At 64.7% G+C, this 1,689-nt stretch overlaps 1 protein-coding gene across 1 annotated transcript in view; it reads left to right on the forward strand.

Moving 5' to 3' along the window:
* Nucleotides 1-688: 688 nt before the first annotated feature.
* MFSD13A (major facilitator superfamily domain containing 13A) overlaps nt 689-1,689 on the forward strand; it is a gene marked incomplete at its 5' end in the record, with an annotated part of 3,888 nt that continues 2,887 nt past the window's right edge. Inside the window, 2 exons of the mRNA XM_008051153.1 lie at nt 689-785; nt 1,494-1,665. Of these exons, the coding sequence (XP_008049344.1) occupies nt 689-785; nt 1,494-1,665 (269 nt within the window). The remainder of the gene's footprint in view (nt 786-1,493; nt 1,666-1,689) is intronic.

The raw sequence follows: 1,689 nt of genomic DNA on the forward strand, positions 1-1,689 counted from the left end.
AGGAGCTTAATCTGGTTAGTGCTGAGTAGAAAGGGGGAGGAAATGGGGTCAGTAGCTCCTGAACGCATCCTAGTGGTCTCGGGCTCAACGGCCCTTCCTGATCCCTAACACTCAGTGGGCCTCTGTGGCTGGCTCCCAACATTTGGGCAGTTGGGAGCCTGGTCCCAGCACTGAGCCCAGATCCTAATGTCCTCTGGGCGGTTAGGAGCCTGGTCCCAGGACTGAGCCCAAGCTCAGCGTCCTCTGGGCGGTTAGGAGCCCGGGTCCCAGTGCTGAGCCTCATCCCGGCACCCTCTGAGCGCCCTGCCCCTACAACCTCAGGCTGGCCTCGGGCTCTCTGGGCAGCCACGTCCTCAGCTGCGCAAAGAGGGGTGCCCCCTTTGGGGACTTTGTGACAACCCTTTGAAAGCACCAGTGCCACACCTAAAACCCATGCTCGCCACATGTAGAGGTGGGCCGTGCTGTGTCAGGAAACTTGTTTTGCTAAGGTTTTCACTGGCCGGAAGCTTCCCCTTGCTACAGCGCCGTGTCATCCTGCCTTCTAACTCTCATCAAAGTTAGAGAAGTGCAGGAGTGTGGCTTTAGGGCTTGTCCTGGCGTGTGGATGGGGGACAGGGGCCGGAGCCCTAGGGCCCCGCGGGCGGGCACGTGCCCCGGGCGCAGCGTCCTCACGACCTGCCGGTTGTAGGTCTTCCACTGCCATTTCAACAGCAACTTCTTCCCACTCTTCCTGGAGCATCTGCTGGCGGACCACATCGCGCCGTCCACGGGCTCCATCCTGCTGGGTGAGCGGGGCCAGCAGGCCAGAGGGTGCCCCTGGCCCGTGCGGCAGGGCCCCTCCTGTGGGGGCAGGTGGCAGAGGGCAGGGCGGGGCTGAGAGGGCTGCTCCTCCAGCTCCAGCTCTGCTTTCCTTGGAAGGGTGAGGGCAGGGGGTGGTGACAGGCACGTCCCGAGGCTGTGTGGGCGGTGGCTGCTGCAGCAGGCCAGTCACGGGTGGGGCCTGGGTGAGCCTTGATTCCACTCACTGGTGGCTGGCTGTGGGCCTGTGACTTTGTCCCTTTGGGCATCCCCCTTGCTTGAGACATGGGATAGTTTTTGTGCTCGCGCCAAGCCTGGTGGGACGAAAGAAAAGAGCGTGACCGGCCGGGCGTGGTGGCTCACACCTGTAATCCCAGCACTTGGGAAGCCGAGGAGGCAGGAGGATTGCTTGAGCCCAGGAGGTGGGGGCCGGCTGCGGTCACGTAGCAAGACCTCATCTCCACCCAAAGTCAAAAAAGTTGGCTGGGCTTGGTGGCTTGGGCCTGCAGTCCCAGCTGCTCAGGAGGCTCGGCTGTGATTGTGCCACGGCCCTCCAGCCTGGGCGGCAGAGCGAGACCCCAACTGGAAAGAAAGGGGATGAGGCTGTCCGCGCGTCCCCAGCGCGCCGTGAAGACCACCGGCTGCCAAAAGGCGCGGCCGCTGTGGCGGGGCGCCCTGACACGCGTGCCCCCCAGGCATCTCCTACGTGGCTCCGCACCTCAACAACCTCTGCTTCCTGCCGCTGTGCCAGCGCTGGGGCGTCTATGCCGTGGTGCGCGGCCTCTTCCTGCTCAAGCTGGGCCTCAGCCTCCTGGTGCTGCTGGCCGGCCCGGACCGCCCGGCGCTGCTCTGCCTCTTCGTCGCCAGGCACGCCCCGCCCCCTCCCTCCTC

This window comes from Carlito syrichta, unplaced genomic scaffold (genome assembly GCF_000164805.1).
Source record: "Carlito syrichta isolate Samal-C Ts95f unplaced genomic scaffold, Tarsius_syrichta-2.0.1 Scaffold168982, whole genome shotgun sequence".
Lineage (NCBI taxonomy): Eukaryota > Metazoa > Chordata > Mammalia > Primates > Tarsiidae > Carlito > Carlito syrichta.